This window comes from Nansenia antarctica, assembly GCF_963989245.1.
Source record: "Nansenia antarctica genome assembly, chromosome: 4".
NCBI classification, from domain to species: Eukaryota; Metazoa; Chordata; class Actinopteri; order Argentiniformes; family Microstomatidae; genus Nansenia; species Nansenia antarctica.
In genome coordinates this window covers 17,913,296-17,933,017 of record NC_137689.1, presented here as the reverse complement: position 1 = coordinate 17,933,017, position 19,722 = coordinate 17,913,296, and the positions used below count along the sequence as shown (strand labels likewise).

The following is a 19,722-nucleotide window of genomic DNA, read 5'->3' as shown; positions in this document are numbered from 1 at the left end:
TTAAACATATGTTATGTGTGCCCACTCTCAGTAGTAAACAACATTCTTTAGGAGCAGGCACATACCATATCAAGTAACAGTGAGACCAGTTTTAACTCTAAGGACATAGGAGCCTTAGCCCAGTGGTCAGCAGCAAGACAGAACAGCATGAACACAGCATAGCCATGTATGGGAACTAATGTCACTATTGTAAGTTACGAGGTAAAGCTATTTCCCTCTCTGAGAACTGTATATAAGCTGTAACAAACATCAGTACTTTGCTTGGCATCTCTATGCCACAGCCAGGCTCGGCACCAGCCATGTCGTAGCCATGCTTGAAGCTTGGACTTAACAGAGCATGCTGCCTTGGAAACATCTGTACATGGGAATGCAACCCAGATCTGCCTAATACAATGATTACGATTCAACCTTCTCTCTGAGTCATCAATATATAATTTCCGGCCACGTGACCAAGAAAGATCTCCTTATAACAAATGGCGTCACGAACATTATATCACCAGTCATTCATCAAAACCTGTCATTTTTTTTGCAAGTTATACAGTAAATCTTGCTTTATTTATATCGTCCCATCCACCTCTTCTTCTTGTCCCCTGGTTCTATTCTATTGTTACTCCCCTCATCTCCTGGATAATATTTGGGGACATAACAAGTGGGGGCTTGTCCGGGATAAGTGGACATGGACAAAGGAGTCAGGTTTATTGGATGAATCAAATTTATTGGATAACAATTTGGATATGTACAAGTTGCTGAAACTGAAATAAAAAGTTAAGAAACATCAGAAGACGGATAAAAATCGTAGTCTAACTTAAGGGTTAAGTCCTACACTGATTTTAAGAAGTCAAAAGACAAGAGAAAATGACAAAGCAAAACATTTACAAAGACACACAAACAGATCACACGAGGACTAACCAAGAACAGAGTGAGAGGTCTCTTCTAACCTGCCCAACTTAAGGGTCTTCTCTGATGGGCGTACACACAGAGAAAAAGCTGTTCTGAAAATTTGATAGGGCTCTTTTCTTCTTCTTTATGAAACTGGTCGTGTGTCTCTCTTCTTCTTCTTCTTTATCCTCCTCCTCACCTGGGGTGATAGATTTTCTCTCCAGTTTCGCAGGGATGTGCTCTCCAAGCACCTACAACAACAGCGAGAAATGTTTTATAAAGCCCATACTCCAAGAAATAAACACCCTCAAAGTGTTCCTCCCTAAAGGGCAGCTCAGTGTGAAATAATATAATCTCTCCAGATTCATTACCAACTGAAAAGTAGCACTACCCAACTGTCTGTTATATAGTGTGAGAGCTTGATGAGCTATTTATAGGTAATGACATCACTTCCTGTGTAAGATTTCCATCAACTGCTCAGTCTAAGGACACAAAGCCCCATCTCTGTTACGATTAGGGGTGGGACAAAATATTGATACAGTGATTATCATATTGTGGCCTCTTGCGATACGATTATCAATTCACGTCGCCAAATATCGATATTTGAAGAAAAGAAAAAAAAGCTGCGCATGCGCATTGTAGAACGGAGGTGAACCAAGTATGTAGAAGATGAAAGGTGGGGGAACAAATACGGCTTCCTTTTAACTCCCAGAGGGCTACGACTATCGCTGGGTTTATCTGCAAGGACCTTCACCCGTACAGCGTAGTTGAAAATGAAGGTTTCCACTAGGGGTGCAACGGTTCTCGGTTTTTTTACGGACGGTACGGTTTGCGTTCCACGGCTCAATTCACTAGTGAACCGTGACGGTTTTCGGTTTATGCTGCGATTTGGCTGCGTTCGTAAATTAGCTCTGAGAGCGCCGCAACAGTTTGAGGAAGCCCCGGATTCCTACAAGTCTGCGGTGTGGGGTCATTTCGCTTTTCCCGTTGAATACGACAATAAGGGGGGGAAAACAGTGGACAGAAATATTACTGTCTGCAAGCTCTGCTTAAAGCGTGTGCCATATGCAAATGGTTGCACCTCTAACATGAACCAGCATATTCGCCGCTACCACTCAACGATAACACTGACTGGGAGCAGGAAAGCCAGTCAGGTAGCGTCAGTGAGCAGACAGCAGTCTCTCTCTGATGCGTTCGGACAGACGTACACTACCACTTCAGAGAAACACAAAAAAATAACCAATGCAGTGGGGATGTTCATTGCAAAGGATTTGCAGCCCTTTTCGGAGGTTGGAGATTTGGGTTTTCGAAATCTGATAAAAACTCTCGAGCCCCGTTACAGTGTCCCCTCCCGTACATCATTCAGCACCAAAATAATCCCCGGTATTTACCAAACAACGCGCAGAGGCATTGAAGACGATTTGGCAAAAACACAGAGCTTTGCACTGACTACGGAGGGTTGGACCTCCCGGGCAACGGAGAGTTACCTCACTGTCACGGTCCACTACATGTCACCGGATTGGGAGATGAAGAGCGCAGTACTGCAAACTAGGGCTGCACGATTAATCGATTTTAAATCGAAATCGCGATTTGAAATGATGCGATTAGCTAATCGCAAAGCCTGCGATTTGCCTGCGATTTTTTTTTTTTTTTTTTTTTTTTTTAAACCTTTATTTTACCAGGAAGTCACATTGAGATTAAAACCTCTTTTGGAAATTTGATCAGCACTCATGGAATGCCTCTTGTCCAATCAAATTACTTGGTCTCTTTATGACTTTGAACCCGGCGCTCTCAGAGCGAATTTACGAACGCAGGCATAGGTTGTGTCACGACAGTCAGTCCAATTATTACGAGACTTTGGGCTAACGTAACGGAGACAATTAGACACCACATGGCTTACTGGACGTATGATAAACGTTAGTATGTTATAATTGCGACAGGTAAGTGTACAATTTCACTATACTGTACCAGCCAAGTGCATGTCGGTGCTGTTAGTCCAGCCTTAAACTTAGCTTAGCTAACTTGTAGTCTTCGAGACGGTAGCTTAGCTTAGCTACTCATGCTAACCCGGCGTTAAAGTACAGACACAGAGTTGACAGTCTCAGCAACCTGCGGGTTGGTGTTTATATAGTATAGCAGGCTTATGGATACATGGAAGTTAACTGTTCTGTTGTCAAACATGAATGTGTCCTGTATGCATAACCTCATACCATTCGTTCATACCAGCCGGCTTTAAAGACGCAGAGGTTAGCCTAGCCTAGCCTTGGGCTGAAGTATGTCACAGATTCCTAAGTCAAGGTGACGTGTGTCTGTGCTCCATAGTCAGAGACCACCATTCTATCATTCATCAGTTCGACTGTTGACCGAGTCATCTAGATGTGGTCCTTTCAGTTATAGTCACAGTGTATCCCCAAATGATCATTTTAATAGCTGGATCATCTTAGAAAGTAGCCACCTGTCTAGATGAGATGAGGTTATCATATATACAATTCATATCTTTTAAGTTATCATCCTTGCATTAGAATTAGAGCAGTTAAAAGTTTGATGGTATCATGTGGTAATGCTCTCTGAAAATAGGTGATATTCATCCAATCACCTGCCAAGTATTTTTTGAAAGTACCTGCCCTTTTCCAAACAGCTTCCAATTAAGCTTTCCTAGATGGTTGTGTGAAACAAACCACCTGAGTCAGGTTAGTAATGCTCCATCACATGTTTTAATCTGAAGCTTGATTTTAAAGCAACCCAACTTTAAAGCAACCCAATGTAAGTTTAGTTCTTTCACTCGTAGCTCGGGCTGTGGGGGTGCTAGAGGAGGGAGCCTCTAAGTCCCCTGAAGACGTACAAACAAACTGCACGTTGATACGACCTTCCTAGCCGGAGATATGGCCACACTTTACAAAAACTCCCTTTTTTTTTTTTTTTTTTTTTTTTTTTTTTTGCTATTTAAAAAAATAATAATCGCAAATTAATCGCAATCGCGATATCTGTCCAAATAATCGCAATTCGATTTTTTCCCCAAATCGTGCAGCCCTACTGCAAACTCGTCCACTATACAAAAGCCATACCAGCGCGCACCTGGCAGAGGAACTAACAAATGCAGTGACTGAGTGGAAGTTGGAGAGGCCAAACATAACAATTCCCGTAACAACAGACAACGCAGCAAATATCGTAAATGCGATCCATGAAGCTGGTGGACTGGGGCCACAGATCGGCTGCTTTGCGCACGTCGTAAATCTCGCCGCCAAGAAGGCAGTGGCAATAACCCCGGTGTCCCGCCTCCTGGGTAAGATCAGACATGCAGTCACTTTCTTCCACAAAAGCACCACAGCCCACCATATTCTGACAATTAAACAAGATATGTTAGACTTACCAAAACACAAATTAATCCACGATGTCGCAACTCGTTGGAATACAACACATGACATGTTGGAACGCTATGTGGAAAGTGTTACTTTTGTAGTGTGAATTTGTTTTCCTCCTGTTTGTATACGGGCTACCAGCTGTCAAGGCTAAAGTGCACTTTTACTTTCGAAAGTGTTTATTTATTTTTGGACATTTGAAAGTGTTTTTTGTTTATATACAATTATATATACATGATATACATAACATATACATGTGTATGTTAAAGTTCCATTTTATGTATAAGCAAAATAAAGTAAAGTAACAGTTTGTAAATAAATAGTAGCATTTGTTTCTGAACCGAACCGTACCGAAAACCGTGACCCAAAATACCGAACCGTACCGAACCGTGGGCCAACTGAACCGTTGCACCCCTAGTTTCCACCAAATACTGCAAACACTGTAATCAAGATATGAAATACTGTGTCGAAATTATTTCACTGAAACGGCTATTCCAGCATTGTATGTAGTCCTTCTTTTAAACATTTTAACTCCTGCTTTCTGGGCAGTTAAGCCGTTTGGCACTTTATTTTGTATGAATGATGACAGGCACACAAGTTGCAGTCAGTTTGTATCTTAGAGACACTAAGCTAAGAGTAAGAAAGATGTAGGCTAGTACTAAATGATTGTTTGTTTCATTGTTCTCAACTAGTGACAAAGTGAATGAATAAAAAAACATAATTCCTGCTTCTTGCCTTTATAGTGGTATTTTTTCTTCAGTTAACACAGATATTGTGATGTATCGTTGATGAATTGTCTTACAATGTATTGATTATCGTTGTACCGTGATACTATCGGTATCGGGGGCTAAATATTGTACGGTTATCTTATCGTGAGTTACCCTGCGATTCCCACCCCTAGTTACGATAGATCTTTGTTGACTGGGTACTTCAGTTGCCTACCTTAGTGGGGGTGGCACAGGGTGGTTTGAAGAAGGTATCATCAGTGCTAATAGCTGTCGGGTCTTGAACGCAAAATGACTCCTTAGACCCATCGCCCAGATCACTTGAGTCCTGCATTAAGAAAAAGAGGGAGACTACCATAAAACATCACCACTTCAGTCTTCTAAAAGACTACTCTAAAAGGTATTCAATACTTACCAAATCTAATCCCAAATCAATGTGAAAATGTTTCATATAAATAATTTCTTGTGGGGAAATATTCACACATTGTACTTTTTTCCCCTTTTTATGTAAAAATGAGACGTCACTCACACGCCTATAGGGTAGATATCTGACGACCTTGGGACGGTCCCATCTTACCATCATAGACGTCTTAGTGTCCATGTTGCTTACCACAGTAGAGGTCTTGTTAGTGTCCATGTTGCGACACTTCTCGTGATCACACTGGCAGTTCTCGCCACAGGTCATTGCTCCCTTACGGCACCGGCAGAGCTTGTTGCCACAACGACCCTTGCACGCACACTGAAAAAATAAATAAAATCCAATAGGCCATGAAAAAACTGGGCAAAAAGTAGCTCAAATGCATCATCCCTCCATGACAAGTGTCAAGCCTTCATCAGAATGCATAAAGATACACAGAACATCCATCTTAGTGGCCTGGGTAGTCCAGTGGTCTAGCACCGCAGCCTACAGTACACACATATGCCCATGTCTGCATGGGTTTGAATCTGGCCCATGCCATGCTGTCTTCTCCTTACTTTCCTGTCTATCTTCACTATCTCTATCCAGATAGTGACGATAGACATTTTTAAAATATGAATGGGACTGCCCCACAAAAAAAAAAAATGAAGAAAAGAACATCCATCTTACCCCTGTTGCCTTGGCTCTCTTGCGGCCTTTCTCGTTCTTCTTGGGGCACCACTCTTCCACCACCTCCTCCTCAGATGTAGATTCAGAGTCAGACACCAGCTCCTCATATTTAATGGCCATCTTCACTGGTGCCTTGGCTGTAGTGCCACGCCGTCCTTTGGGCTGTAGGAGGTAAATGACATGACCGGTGAGAGGGGGGCGACCTCAAGGCGGTGGCCTCGAGTCAGCTGTCCATTACCTAGTCATTACTGACAATATAGACCGATGTGAAAACGGTTCTATTGCAGAGGCAAGATGTTAGCAGTGGCTTACCTTTGGTGGGACGTAATCAAAGGAGTCCTCTAGGTTTTCTGTAGACACTGGCAGGTGGCTGCTGATTTTATTTGTACTGGCCAACTGGAGTATTGTTAGTTTCTGAGAACACAGAAGGCTCCAATGCATCAGTGTTTTGTGGTTTTAGTTGTCTACTTGATGTTGAGTGCTGTATGGTGGTGCCTTTTCCTGTCTATGCTGTCCCTGGCCCTCCACTGTACATCTGTGCATTTACCTGTTTATACTGTTCATTCTCCTCCATCAGTTGACCCATCTTCGCAATCTCTTCCTCCTGTAGGAAAAACATTATGTATGGAGGTGAGAGGGATTTAGTAACTCGTATTCAATCAAACATTGGCTACCTTTGAGCCTAATTCTGAATATTAATGAACTCAAGAGTCTAGAAAAAGGTCAAATATATTTTTTTATGACCTGGTCACAGTCGGAGACAGGACATGGTAACACACCTGGAACCTCAAGCGCTGCAGAAGCTCCTTCTCCCTTTTTGAAGTCTCGTCCTCTTGCGCCTTTTTCTCTTCTGCCCCCCCACTCACGGGCTTGCTCTGCAGCTGGCTAAGGAGGTACAGGACCTTGGGAAGGAAAAAGGGAGAGCCAATTCAGTTAGAAGAGGACATCAGCACAAAAATAAAGCAAAAATGTGTGATTACTGGAATCTAATAGCAGACGCGGTCGTAAGAACACCTTCTCTTGGTGGCCCTGCTCTAACTCCACAAGGCGCTGCTGGTGCTCCATATCCATGGTGGAATTCAGCTTCCTCTCTTCACACAGCTGTTTCTGCAGGTCCAAGACATTCCCCTTCTCTTGATGCAGGTTGCAGTCCAGCATAGCGCTGGCTGTTTTGGCAGCCACCAACTGTGGAGGTGGTAAGATTTGTTGCCGGATTTGTTGCATACATTAAATATTAGCTTACCATCAGGCTAGTAGCTAGTACAATGCAATAGGTGAGGCATTTTGAAAGGTACAGTATGCATCTCTCACCTCTGCCATGAGGATCTTGAGGGCACACTTGGCCTCCACTATAGTAGTGACAGAGTCCCAGCTCTGCTTTAACCGCCCCTCGCCATCTGCAACCAGGACTTTCTGCTGGAGGTCAGCTATCTGGGCACTCCTATGAAATAAAGGGGAAAAAATATATCAATACCATTTAATTCATACATTGTTTGATTGATCAAATCATAACCTGATCTGTTAATTGGCTACCGCATAACAGCACTATCCTTATTGAAAGAACCAAGCTGTAGCTGTAAACGTCAATGGTAACAGATAAAGACTTGCAGTCATCTTATCAACAGGAACACCATGAACAGATGGTATGGCGTATGCTTTGGACGAGGTGTGAAAAGTTTGGAGCAGTGCCTCATGACGACATCCAAACACGCGGAGGATTTCCCTGTGCAAGCCAAGAAGGGCTAGGCCTAATGAATGTGCATACTTGCACAGCAGATTAATTAATCATCTAGATATGACATCTTTCACAATCTTGAGAGTCTTTGAAAAACACATTTAACAGCATGGTGACGGCAGTGTCTCATCCAGCATATGAACAAGGCTGCATTTACACTGCAGGTTGTAACGCCTAGTTCCGATTTAGTGCCTTTAAATAATTTTTTTTAACGCCTGCTTACACCTACTTTTTCAAATGACCCACATCTGATACCTGTGTGCTTACACTGGTAACATTTGTAACGACCTGCATGGGTACATCGAAAACGGAAGTAAACAGACAGCCGAGACTTGCAATGGACGCAAACGTGAAAGAAATTATAATCCCTTTTATATATATTAAAAGCCAAGGCCCCGCGGTGGTGTAGCGGTCTACGCACTGGCCACTAGTGCATGCTGCCCACCGGGGCCGGGGTTCGTATCCCGGCTCGCCAGATCCAGATATGGCCGAGGCACACGGGAAGCGGCATATTGGGCGGCCGCTTCCGAGGGCGGTATAGGAGTATTTCTGGACAAGGATCCGTCGCGCAACACCGCCCCCTGGGTGCCGGAATAACGGTGCTGGGCTCGAGGAGCCAGTCAGCTAGTCTGCCTGGCGGCCTCTTCTGGGACTGCCGGCCACGGGGTCGTGCGGCGGATCCTATGCAATAGGCAGGGGATAATTGGATGCTAGGTTGGGTTCAATTGGCTACCAAATTGGGTGAAAAAGGGATAAAATCTGAAAAAACAAATAAAAAAATAAAAAATAAAAAAAGCCATTGCTTTCCGAAGTATGTTTAGAGGTCTGCAAAATATTGTGCATATTTTAAGGCGGAGAAGAAAGAGCACTTCACTGTTGAAGTGAGTGAAACTCAAAATGCGAAGACCGTCGTATTTTCAATTACGTGCAAATCGGAATTGAGCGTTATATGCAACCTGCCTGCTTAGACCGCAGTCGAAATGACACATATCCGATTCATATCTGATTGTAGCCGGCTTGAGAATGAGGCCTGAATTGGATCTGAGAATATCAGATTACATTTTTTACTGCTCACACCGACATGTTACATATCCCATCTGTGCCACATGAGCAAAAAAATCGGAATTGTGTCACTTCGACCTGCGGTGTAAATTAGGGGTGGGCATCGACGATCGATAATTGATCGATAAGGATCTTGGTCGATCACAAAATAAAACATTTGGTCGATCACAAAAAAAAAAAAAAAAAGATCCTTATCGATCAATTATCGATCGTCGATGCCCACCCCTAGTGTAAATGCAGCCTAAGAGTTTGGATTGAAGATGTCCCACAGCCAAGAGAAAGACTTTGGCTCACCTGAGGCCCATCTCAGTCTCCAGATTCTCCACCTGTTTACTTATAGATGCCTCCCGCTCCCCCCGGCTCTCCAGCTCTGACATAATGAAGGTCCGGCGCTGTGTGTGTATGTTTGTGTGGAGGGGGGAGAGAACGAAACAGCCAATGTCAGTATAAAGTCACATACAATTCCTCAAAGTGTATTTTCATACATTCCAAATTGTGAAAAAAGCACATTTCCATTGACCTCTATAAGAAGGGGTTATGGTTAGGGGGCAATTTTCAGCCCGACTCACTCGGACTTTGGCAGCCGGTCGGTCCCCTGCCTCCATCTGCTGTTTGAGCTGGGAGACCTCCTGCGCCAGCATCTTCCTGTCCTCCAGCAGGTCCTTCAGGTGGCGCTGTGCCTCTCCTGTGCTCACCAGCACCTCCACCTCGTTCAGGAGCCAGGCCTGCCCACACAAACACAAAGAGCAGAGTTAATAATAATAACATGTAAAGAGTTCAGGCCACGGCACACTCGCAGGCAAATACTCCAAAACAGACCACATGCAATCATTCAGACCTGCACACTTACACATAATGGCAATCATGTTCTATATTGCAGTCCAAGACCCTTACGATGACTTTTTTTTTTTTTTAAATAAGAAAAAATAAATAAATAAAAAAGGGGGAAAAAAGAGAAAGAATTGCGCAGACACAGACATACAGAATCTTATTAAAAGATGACAGGACCTTCATTCTCCCAGCAGCTCCTTCAATCCCTCTCTGCTGGATACCCTTTCGTTTCTCTGCCACCTCACTCCTCTTTTGCAGGGCGTCCTTCAGACGCTTATTGGCTGCCGCGGCCTACAGGAGAACCAATGCAAAGTGACTCCTCACCACACGACAGACTCTCTACAGCCACTTAGGAATAAACACCAAGACTGCTATCCTAGAGCAGGCTTCAAGATTAAAATAAACATGAGTAAAACAACAAAAAAGTGTGGCATAATCCTTCTATCTAAATAAGGAGGGGTTGGGGTTGCTCACCTCCTCAGTTTTACGACGCAGGACGCTGGCCTGATTCTGGAAGTCCCTTTCAAGCTTCATCAATTCATACTGACGCTTACGGTCCTGTGAAAGAGAAAACACACACTCATAAATATCAAACAAAATGCTAGAGAGGGTGACACACACCCACACACAATATGCCTAATGTTAGGAATATATAGAGGTAAAAAAATCACACACCTTCTCCTTAAGCTGAAGCACCTCCTTATCCTTCTTGGTCTTAAACAGTCGGAACTTGTCAGAGTCCTCCTTAATCTGCCTCATCAGCTGCACGCGCTGACCCTTCATAGCCTGCAGGGACAGGGAGCAGACAGGGCAGCGGTCACCTGCCATATTCTACCTCTTATGGCCATCACTCCCCATCACACATTGAAACACGTCACTGGGAGACTCGGATGAATGTAAGGCTTGACTTATACACACAAAGAAACCTGGGTGTACCTGGATTTCACCGTTGAGCTTGGTCACACTGCGCACAGAGGTCTCTTTGATCTTAAGAAGCTTGGATTGCTCCTGGAGCTTCTTCTTCATGTCTGTGATCTGACTCTCCAACTCCTGCAGCCTCTTTCTACGCTGCTCACTCAGCCTGGGTGAGAGAGGAGGAACAGAGACAAGTCGAGTTGTGTTTGTTGTGCCGGATAAGCTGCTCCAATCGTCCAAAGCCGTCATATAGCATCCTGCCCGCCCCGTCGGGGAGGCTTGTTGTAAGTCCAGTGTTTCCCCTAGGTTTGCTGCCTTGGGGGGGTGGCATGGACCGTGGCATGGACCCCCCCCCCCCCCCCAGGGGGTAAGACCCTGCGACATACCAGCGTCATGTCCAGGGGGTGTACTAACTTGTACATTAAGCCGCCTCACGCTACGGAAACAGGAGATGGGCTCCTGCCCTATGGGCCGTTAGGCTCGAGAACCATCGGTTCTTAAGGCTACTTACTTATGTGGTCTTGACTACCTGTCCACTTTCTCACCTGCTACTTACTTATGTGGTCTTGACTACCTGTCCACTTTCTCACCTGGTTCTTGCTGTCTCTCTCTCTGGTGCACCATCCTGCTCTCTCTCCTTCTCTTCCTCTCTATCCTCCTCTCTCCCTCTTTTGCTGTCAACCAAAAGGCAAACATAACAACCAGAGTATTTATAATCTAATAAGAGGTATAAATTGATCCATATCAATTCATAACATAATTATAATTGAATATTGGATTGCTGTGGGCATTGCAGTCAGATAATGTCATTTTGACTTTACTCTCTCACCTGAAAAAAAAGCGTATGTCCAACTATAAAAACAGACATTTCCAATGCTTCAATCCACTGTCCATGTACTGTAAATATGCCATAATGGTATTACCATAAAGCCCAATTCTAGCAGAATAAGAAAGATAGTATATCTACTTTAAGTAAAATAATAAAGTGCATCCAGTTAGCTCTTTAGCTGGCATGTGTGCAGCAGGCTAGCTCATCTCCTCACCTCTGAGCTAGCTAGTTAGCTTGCTAGTTCTTTGACACTATTTTACATACCATGGAACTATAATCAGACACTTTCTAGTCACAATAATAACGACCAATTTGAACCAACTTGCTCTGTTAGAACACTCAGCAATTATATTTGATAACGTTTCAACTTGCTTACTTTCATCTGCAGACATCTCACCCTGCAAAAACTCTCTCGCGTCGCGCGCACACTCACGCACGATCTTATACGCGAGTGTGTCCAGCGCGAAGCGAAGTGTGGAGATAGGTTTGGCTATGCAAGACTACTGGCGGACTAACGTTACCAACGAGCCCATGGGCTTGCCACTCGCCAGATTCGGGTTGGGTGCGTGAAGTGGGTTGGGTGCGTGAAGTGGGTTGGGTGCGTGAAGAACTGCTTCTACCACAGGGCCGTCAAGGCCCTGAACACAGCAAAGGCCTAAGTTCTGGGCCCAGGACAGTCCGGACGGATTGTATGGCAGCTAGTGCTGAGGCACAAACATGTACATTTCAAGCCTGCAAACTGTGACACTTTAAAATAACATGAAAAAATACTTTTGTGCAATATGACAACCCTAGTTGACTATCTGTGCAGTATAGTACAGTGGATTGTGTACATAGCCTTTATTTATGTAAACCAGCTCCTACCTTCTTGTGATTTTATGCTTTTTCTAAAATGTGTTTTTTTTTTCCCTTTCCTAACACCAGGGGAGCCACCCCTCCTAAATTTTGTTGTTTGGTACCTGTACTGTAGCAATGACAAATAAAGTCCATTCCATTCCATTCCATTCCATTCCATTCCATTCCATTCCAAAAAGCTGATATTTTAGCCTACTTGTCTATGTTTGACGCTTGTCTACGTCCGCCCCCCCAAGGCAATGGTAGGGGAAACACTGAAGTCGCTTTGGATAAAGCGTAAAATGTACACGAAAGGAGGCCAGGGCCCTTACTTAGCCTGGTTGCTGTCCTTCTTGGAAGCGTGGAGAGTCAGGATGAGGTCCTCCTTCTCCTTCTGCAGAGACCCCACTGCTGCCTGCAGCCCCTTCATGTTATTCTGTAAGGTGACATAATGCACAGTGAGGGGTGAAGCTTAAAAAGGCGGACTCCACCCGTCCAGCTATAGCCATCGGCCAATAAACCTTGCACGCAAATCAGTGCAGATTGGATTTGGGGCAGATCATGCCCTTGTGATTGCTCCTCAGGGTCAGTCCTCCATTTTATGACCTAATCCTCTCTACTCTTCCCATCCGCTCCTCATGCCTCCACACCCACCTGATGTTCAGTTTGCATGGGATCCAGTTGGCTGTCATTCTGGCACATTTTCCTGACAAACTCCTCCTTCAGCGCTAGAACTTTATTGAGCTCGATCAGCTCCTTGGACATTTGGGCCTGACGCAGGGCATGCTGGGCAGTGTCAGAACGCTCCTTGTCGGTAATGGCTGCAGTGGTCTGTGTAGGGTGATACAGAAATAAACATGAGTGGAACAGTAGTTAAAAATTCCACAGACAAGACACAGCTCTCAGGATGTATTCAGGGCCCACCAGACTTAGCCATGAGCAGCATAGACAGCATTCTCAAATAGATGACTCACAGAAAACCACACTTACTGAGGGGGAACCATCTGATGAGGTCTCACTGCTGTCATCTTTTCCAGCCTCCAGGGCTCCACAGTCTTCTGAGGCCATAGACTCTATAGTGGCAGCGATGCCAGCACCCTCATCCTGAGGAAAAAAGGTCAACAATTACCGTTTGGTCAGGTCAGCATGAGCAAGGCACAAACAGCATATTATACAGCATGCTCCTATCACTTAATGGAAAATGAATATAGGAATGCAAAAAAGGGCGAGGGAAGTGTTCAATGTGCTGTCTTTGCTAGTAAACAACACCAAGGGGATTGAAGTTATCAAGCAGCAGCTCCAGCCCCGTGGTCTGTGAGAGCTCCCCCCCACTGGCCGTACCTGGAGCTGCAGGATGACGTGCTGCAGGTTCTTGATCACTTCCACATTCTCCTTCAGCTCCTGGTCCTCCAAAGTCTCCATCACCCTCTGCAGGTCAACCTTACACCTGCAAGATAATGTCTGGTGCCTTACAAACACAAACCTTCCTAGTGGCAAACGATAGGTAGTAAAGACGACAGGGATGTGGCCCTTAGGAATGGAGTTTAAACTCTTGATCCCTGTAAAAGGACTTCGGTCCTAAAAGTACATGTCAGATAAGAGAATCCGACTTACGCTGCATGCTGTTTCAATTCTTCGAGTTTGCTTTGCAGTTTCTCATTGACTTGTTCTGTCTGTTGTGAGACAAAACAGTTGCAACGTCTGGGATGAAAACAGTGTTATCAATGTTTAAATCAAAGATGGATTATGAGCAGTGTTGCCACAGTTACTTTGAAAAAGTATTCTGATTACTGATTACTGATTACTCCTTTAAAAAGTAATCTAGTTACTTTACTGATTACTTGATTTTAAAAGTAACTAAGTTAGATTACTAGTTACTTTTTTAGTTACTATTGGCAGCTGCCTAGGCACCCGACCCCCCCCCCCCCCCCCGCAACATAAAAATGAAAACTGGTTTTGCCAAAACACACTTTATTTTAACAGTAACTTAAATTACATAATTAAACTTTAAACAATAACTTAAAACAACAAAATAAAGAGTCTTTCTTTGCCTCACCCAACATAAATACTTGTTTTTAAACAATAAAATAAATATAATCTTTATTTAACAGTAACTAGCAAGGAGTGGTTTCACAAAACCTAAAACCTACCCTGACCATTCAGATATGATCCTAATATAATCCTAATCCTAAACTGGGTGAGTCTGAGTTTATCAATGATCAACATTTATGTTCTTGTCATCCTTTGCTGACACAAACTCAAAATAATCCTTATATTTCCAGCTATTTAACGCATATCTCTGTTCTCGTTCCATTGTGTAGGCTACGCTTCTGTTTACACTGTGCAATCAGCGTGGTGATACACGTGAGCGATTCTGCTGCAATCTCGCGATAGTCGAGAGCCGTTTTTTGCGGGCATGGCCTTCCATAGTAACCTCGTGTTGAAAACGTGGGCACTGACGTCACTCCCCAAGACGCGAGAAATGTTTGTTTACTATCGAACATTACAAAGAAATACTGCATTTAGCCTAAGTTATGAGGTAGTAACGCAATAGTAACGCACAGCCACTTGAATAAGTAACTTTAATCCGATTACTGATTTGGAAATAGTATCGCGTTAGAATACTCGTTACTGGGAAAAGTATTCAGATTAGAGTAACGCGTTACTTAGTAACGCGTTACCGACATCACTGATTATGAGTGAGAGAGTGTGGCAGTGTGATATGACTGCGGTATCGCATGTCCTTACCATGATGATCCTCTCAAACATGAGAGCGGTCTGTCCTGACGCTTCGCTCAGCGCTCGGCTCAGCTTGCTGTTCTCATTCTGCAGGGTGCGCGTCCTCTCCAGGACCTTCGACATGTCTTCTGCAGGCTCCAGCCTTCGAGGGATGGAAAGAAACCACATTTTTAGCCAGCCTCTCATTCAGGATTGGTTTGGAATCAGTTTTTTTTTTTACTTAATAAAGGGAATGTGCGTTGCACAGAGGACAGACTGTCCAAATGTGTGTTCTCTCTCAGGCAGCTTCAATGAACCTGGTCCTAGCGAGACCTAAACATGGTCCAGATGGTGAGTCTCAATAGTCTTATGCTTCTTCTCTTCTGTCTATGGTGAAAGCACATACTCATCCACCACAATGCTTTCACTTATCCTACCATTCAGATAAATGACAGAGGTGAGACTACATGTTTCTGCAGTTTTAGATCTGCATTGAGGAAATTCATGATCCAAAGTGATCCACTAGACTTGGTCCTTACCGAGGGAGCACACCCCCACGTGCCTGCAGAAGCATAACCTGCAGCTCCTGGACCTGTGGCCAACAGAGGGGAAAGCACATCAGTCAATCAAAATACAGATACTTGGAAATCATAATGATCCTAAGCCAACAAGAGTTGAGTCTTCATCATGAAGCAGTTGGGAATGAAAAACCTCCGTACACAAAGGTACTGTTACACAAAGGTACTGTTACCCAAAGGTACTGTTACACAGAGGTACTGTTACTAGGGCTGCAACAACGAATCGATGAAATCGATAAAAATCGATAATGAAATTCGTTGGCGACGAATTCCATTATCGATTCGTCGGGTCTTGTTCCATAACAAACCTACTTCCTGTTGACGCACGCCACGCTGTCTTGCACGCGGTGTAGGCATCGCGAATCATAGCGCTACCTATGGCCGGAAAGGGCAGAACCTATGACCGGAACCGGAAAAGTGGGAAAATCTGGTAGGGTGGAAAAATCCGGTACACCGGCGCGGCGGCTACATTTAAATCATTGCGGAGGCGGAGAAAACGACTCGACCGAAATCGTCCAAGGTGTGGGAGCACTTCACATTAAAAGCTACTAAAAAATTGTGCAACCTATGCAAAACCGATCTTGCATGGCACGGGAGCACAACGGTGATGCGAGAACACCTTAAAAGAAAGCATGTGACAGTGATGGATGAAGACGGCTCAGCCTCAGCAGGATAGCCAGTGAGTGTTTGCTCGCATTCATGAATTCAATATTGCATGACAAGTGTATTTAGCTAGCTTGCTAACGTCAGTGGTAGAGCAGGGTGATAAGCTAAAGGCTAGCTAGTGGTAGCCTACCAAGCTACCCGTGAGTTAGAGTGAGGCACTGACTGTAGCCTAGCCTATTGTATGGAGTGAGAGGACACATTGCATTGTTTTGGAGCATATCTGTAATATAAAAACATTAGTGTCTTGTCTGTAGCCTATATTGCACTTTGGGTTACTGACCTTTACATTAAGCAAAGTTATTACCTAAAACAATGCATGTATTGAGCTAGAGTCCAATTACTTTATTGAAACAATCTACCGCCATAGTCCATGGCCTGTTGTTAAACCTATTTGATGTAGCAAAGCCTTTTTTATTTATATTATTTTTTATTTTTTATTAATACTTATTCATTTTGCACATGTATATGTATAGGCCTGGCTGATTTAGAAAACATAAAATAACATTTGCAAATTATGATTTTCTAAAATTTGTATCACAAAGGTACTGTTACACAAAGGTACTGTTACACAGAGGTACAGTTACCGGAGCACATAACTGTACCTGCTGCTTCAGCCGCTTTGTTTCAGCAACTCGAGGGTCCAGGTTGACGACAGGCTTGTTTTTGATCTTGCGGGCTCGGTCTGCGTAGCGCAGCGTGTTGAGGGTCTCCTCGATGTTGGAGTCTGCGGGGCTGACGCAAGCGATCATCAAGGTGTGGCTGTTACCGCCCAAAGAATCTGATTGGGAATAAAAAGAGGATCTGATTGGCTACACACATACTCATGACTGTGGTCAAAAGACCTCAAGGGCTATGGCGTATCAACTTAGGACAATGTTGTTTTTTAAAAAGTACGTAAGTAACATCAGCGAGGTATAATTTGTATAGCAAATTTAGGGTCTAACTGAGAATCAGATGCTAGGTGTTAATGAGGACCCTGAATGTTGTCGTCTCTAAAGATGCCGTATAATCAATCGACTGCTTTGTCATCTGACTACCACATATCATATCACATGACTGTTTTGCTGTTGTTTTCCTTGTGCTCGAAAGCAATGACTGAAATAAGACCTAGTGAGATCAGATACCACTACTACCCCTGCATCTCCATAAGAGCCCTTACCTTGCAGCAGGCGGGTAAGCTTGGAGTCCCTGTAGGGCACAAAGGTGCCTTTCTTGCTCTCATCCCCCAGGGCACTGATCACGTTCCCCAGGGCAAGTAGGCCTCTGTTGATGCTGATGCCTAGGGCAGAGACAGGAGGATGTGAACCAGCCACAAATTCAAGAGGATCAAGGACTGCAGTTTAAACATTTAATATTATTTTTATAATACAGGGAACCGACTCACCTTCCTTCAGACGATCACCCTCAGCTTTAGTTTTCTTCTGCCTCTCAGAGCCTGCTAGATCCACCAGGTGCAGTTTTGACACCATAGAGTCAGACCTACAAGTTCATATTGGACACAAAAAGGCAACGAAATGAGGACAATCTATTTTACTCTATTGTATCAAATGCAACTATGGAGTGTGCAACAGTTAGATTTGAGCTGACAACTCATGAAACGTGTTTTCTGTGGGAGGAAAAGGCCATGGCAAGGTGGCACACTGACTTGTCTCCCCCTCTGCGCTGGTCCAGGCTGATGGTGAAGATGGCATGGGAACGGGATGAGGCAGCGTTCATGGCTGTGGAGCCCACAGTACGTGTTGAATTCCCCAGCTCCAGGCAGCCGACCATCTCATGGGCAGAGGTCACCACCCTCTCAGTCAGGCCCACAATCTGCATAGGCAGAGGAGAAATATGAAAATGGCTTCACTTACAACACACTATTAAGAGCAACGCTTTAACTTTAATCAAAGGGAACCCATTCGGCCTACTACAAACTGTAAGTATGTTTCATATGCTCCATGTTATTATTAAAACAAAATAATAACTTCTTTTTTTAATCATTTCTTCTTCAGACCCATTAAGATGATTAACTTTTGAACGACTGTTGGCTCCATTATCTGTCAATCACCTTTATGCCTTCCTTAGGGTCCTCTCGAATGCTGATGGCTGGTTTATCTTTGGACGGACAGAGTAAGTCCAGGACTTCCTCATTGTAGATCTAGGACAAATGCAATTCAAACAAAATGGTTCATTAGAATAATGGACAAAACCATACACATGATTTCTTTACAACCAAAGTTCTCAATGTTATGAGCACCAATTTTTGTCCATGACAGGAAAATCATACTTAATGACAATTAAAAAACAATTAATACATTTCTATGAAGGCTAGATGTTCCCACAAACCTCAAGGTAAGAAATGCTGAGAGAAAATTCACAATCCGTCCTCTTCTCTATTTCGTGAAAGATTTTTTTCACCACCCTTGGGATGACCCCAACTGTGGGTTCATTCTCTTGGGCCGACGTGTAGGTTCCTCCCATGGAAAAGGTCTTACCTGAACCTGTCTGTCCATAGGCAATCACAGTGGCATGATAACCTGAATAGAAGAACACAGACTTTATTAATTCCATTTGTTGTCACTTTTGGGTCATGGAGGGTTAAATTGTCTCAGATGTGTTTTATCGAAAGATATAGATCAGTTATTACAACATAGCTAGTCAATGTATTACATGGCTAGGTATTACTTTGGCAGCAGCTTTAATGTTTACAACCACACACCCAGGCACAGCTGTTTAGTAGTCATTTATTAGTGAAAACAGGTATTCACATGACAACAAGGTGTGTGAAATGCATACCTTTGAAAAGCCCACACAGCAGCGGTGAAACAGCAGTGTTGAAGACCTCATCTTGTTCCGACATAGGGTCAAACACATAGTCGTAGGTGAAGGCCTTTTCGGTGCCAACAATCACCTGCGAAATACAAATACTTTTATTAAACTAGAATGACGCTAATTCATTAAATGTATCTACTGTCTACAACACCTCAGGCCCAAGTGATGTGACTTACAGTGGGGTGCAAACATTTGGGCACCCCTGGCTTAAATGTCTGTTACAATTAATGTCCAAATGATTAAAAGCAAACACTGAATGCGACAATGTTAAACCTGACACCTTTCTGCAAATTTTAAAGCAAAGTTTCTTTTTATTTTAATTTTTCTGAGTTTGATAAAATAAAATAAAAGTAAAAAAAAAAATGTAGCATGCTTTAAAATGTGTCATTTTATGTGTCATGTTTAACTGTACCATTTAGAGGTTAGGTACAGAGGTTAGATATGAATTGTAAAATGCATTTTGACTAGGGGTGCCCATATGTTTTGCATCCCACTGTATTAGATCAGTTACCTGTGGCTCCCCAGGCACGTAGGTGAGGCAGCACTGGCACCCCTCGTTGATCTCTTTGGGGACCAGGGGACGGCAGCGCACGGCCACCCGCACGGGGATCGCCTTGTCGTCATCTTTTGTCATAGCTGGTGCTGCGAGATCAGACAAAGACCATTGCGATATTAATACAAAGTATTATC

The 19,722-nt window shown here is 43.8% G+C and overlaps 1 protein-coding gene across 1 annotated transcript; it reads right to left on the bottom strand.

Annotated features, from left to right (window-relative positions):
* Positions 1-947: 947 nt before the first annotated feature.
* Positions 948-19,666, bottom strand: kif4 (kinesin family member 4; the record flags this gene model as incomplete). The annotated part of the gene is made up of 30 exons (XM_080529145.1): positions 948-1,130; positions 5,181-5,291; positions 5,541-5,702; positions 6,051-6,212; positions 6,363-6,464; positions 6,598-6,654; positions 6,830-6,952; positions 7,065-7,235; positions 7,362-7,491; positions 9,142-9,239; positions 9,417-9,572; positions 9,856-9,969; positions 10,153-10,236; positions 10,354-10,464; positions 10,615-10,759; positions 12,589-12,692; positions 12,911-13,087; positions 13,247-13,360; positions 13,598-13,703; positions 13,871-13,929; positions 15,005-15,137; positions 15,514-15,566; positions 16,821-16,996; positions 17,378-17,497; positions 17,603-17,697; positions 17,858-18,030; positions 18,269-18,358; positions 18,547-18,737; positions 18,997-19,111; positions 19,544-19,666. 30 exons carry the CDS (start codon positions 19,664-19,666, stop codon positions 948-950), a joined length of 3,738 nt encoding a protein of 1,245 aa, XP_080385271.1.
* Positions 19,667-19,722: the final 56 nt, after the last annotated feature.